This window comes from Cyprinodon variegatus, unplaced genomic scaffold (assembly GCF_000732505.1).
Source record: "Cyprinodon variegatus isolate N-32 unplaced genomic scaffold, C_variegatus-1.0 Scaffold376, whole genome shotgun sequence".
In the NCBI taxonomy this organism is placed as follows: Eukaryota; Metazoa; Chordata; class Actinopteri; order Cyprinodontiformes; family Cyprinodontidae; genus Cyprinodon; species Cyprinodon variegatus.
Window position 1 is genome coordinate 203,709 of NW_015150829.1, and position 1,968 is coordinate 205,676.

The 1,968-nt window shown below is 42.0% G+C and overlaps 1 protein-coding gene across 3 annotated transcripts in view; it reads right to left on the minus strand.

Annotated features, from left to right (window-relative positions):
* Window positions 1-1,968, minus strand: part of usp6nl (USP6 N-terminal like) — a 55,062-nt gene that overhangs the window by 16,754 nt on the left and 36,340 nt on the right. For all 3 annotated transcript variants that reach the window (XM_015386783.1, XM_015386784.1, XM_015386785.1), the window contains exon 3: window positions 454-533. In XM_015386783.1, coding sequence (XP_015242269.1) covers window positions 454-533 — 80 coding nt within the window. The remainder of the gene's footprint in view (window positions 1-453; window positions 534-1,968) is intronic.

The following is a 1,968-nucleotide window of genomic DNA, read 5'->3' on the forward strand; positions in this document are numbered from 1 at the left end:
AAGGATTTTTTTCAAATATAAATTTTCAAAATTTTTATATTGTACATTTATATACATCAAACTTCGACTTAAAGATGACAAGTTTAAAATGATTCCAGTGCTACTAGAATAAAGTGAATTAAAGACCTGGTTCCATATTTCTCTGCAGCTTCTGTCAGTAAACACAGACCCCAGCTGTCTGTAACAGCTTTGTGGACCTGAGGACACATCTGGTCCTGTCTGGAACCAGAAGCTCCGCCCCCTCATGTCTGTGTCCATCCCTCCCCGCCCGCCTGCAGCGCTGTGTGGATGGCAGCTCTCGGTCCTGACGCTGATGCTCTATGATTATGGCTAACCAGAAGGCCTCCCTCCTGCACGTCCTGGTCTATAAATACTTTTAACACTGAGCTGTTTATGAAGGGCTGAAGCCACAGACACTTAGGCTGCTGTGGACCGAATGTAGTGGGATCTTACTGGACGAATCCAAAGCGGTCGATGACTTTGTAAAGGTGGAAGTTGGTGTCCTCCCAGGGCTCCACGACGGCCTCTTTTCCCTAAAAAAAAAAACAAAAAAAAACAGAGAAACATCAACAACACATGTTTGCCAATTTTTGTTTTTTTTAAGTAAATATCTAGTAGTTTATGGTTCCCATTGAACATCCTAGTTTCTTCAGTTTTGCTATATTTTATAAATCTTACCTTAAATATGATTTCGTTTTGTAAGTTATATACTATTATGATGCTACTTCATTATACTACTTTTTCTTTTCCACGTAAATCCATGTGAAATGTTTTATATATGAAATATAGAGCATAAATAAACATTTTACTGAACAGAATTGTCTCCGTGGCACCGCTCTCCAGTGGTTTAGGTCATACCTTGCAAACAGGAGCTTCTCTGTCGCGATTGGTGACCACTGCTCCACAAAGGCATCGCTGCCCTGTGGGGTGCCACAGGGATCTATTCTCGGCCCTAATCTGTTTTCTTTATATATGCTACCTCTGGGATCAATTATAAAAACACACAACCTGTCTTTTTAGTTATATGCCGACGACTTGCAGATATATTTGCCCTTGAAACCAAAAGAAAACACCGCACTTATTAAGCTACTAGACTACATCACAGAGATAAAGCAGTGGCTGTCACAGAAGTTTTTGCAAAACTGAACGCATTTTGTTTGGTTCTCCATCTATTTCAAATGTTCTCACCACAAACTCTACAAATCTGGCCCCCCTTTTTGAATCCCATGTCAAAAATCTCAGGGTAACATCTGATAATGGGCTCAAATTTGACAAACAGATTAGCTCCGTTGTCAGCTCAAGCTTTTTCCAGCTCCGTCTTTTGGCCAAAGTCAAGTCCTTTCTCAGTCGGCAGGATCTTGAGAAGGCAATCCATGCTTTCATTAGTTCAAGACTGGACTACTGCAATGCCCTTTACGTTGGCCTCAGTCAGTCAACAAATTCTCGTCTTCAACTTGTGCAGAACGCTGCCGCTAGATTTTTAACAAACACGTCCAGACGTGAACACTTTACTCCTGTGCTGTCGTCACTCCACTGGCTTCCAGTCCGTTTTAGAATTGATTTTAAACTTCTGCTGTTTGTTTTTAACGCCATTCATGGCTTGGCCCCCTCTTACTTGTCTGAGATTTTACCTTTCTGCAATTGTGGCAGAGCTTTGCGCCCCTCGGGTGAGCTTCTGCTAGAGGTCCCTAGGTCAAGACTCAAACAGTGGGGCGATCGTTCTTTTGCCGTCGCTGCTCCCAGACTGTGCAACAAACTAACCCCTGACATCCGGTCCACTACTGACCTCAGCCTTTTAAAAAAAAGCTTAACACCCACTTTTTTAAATTAGCATTTAATTCTGACTAGCATAATACTGTTTCTTAGATGTCCTCTTTCTGTGTGCTCCTTTCTATGCACCTCTGGAAGGCTTTTAATGTCCTGCAGCGCTGCACCACTACAGCACTTTTAATTGTATCTGTATGTTTT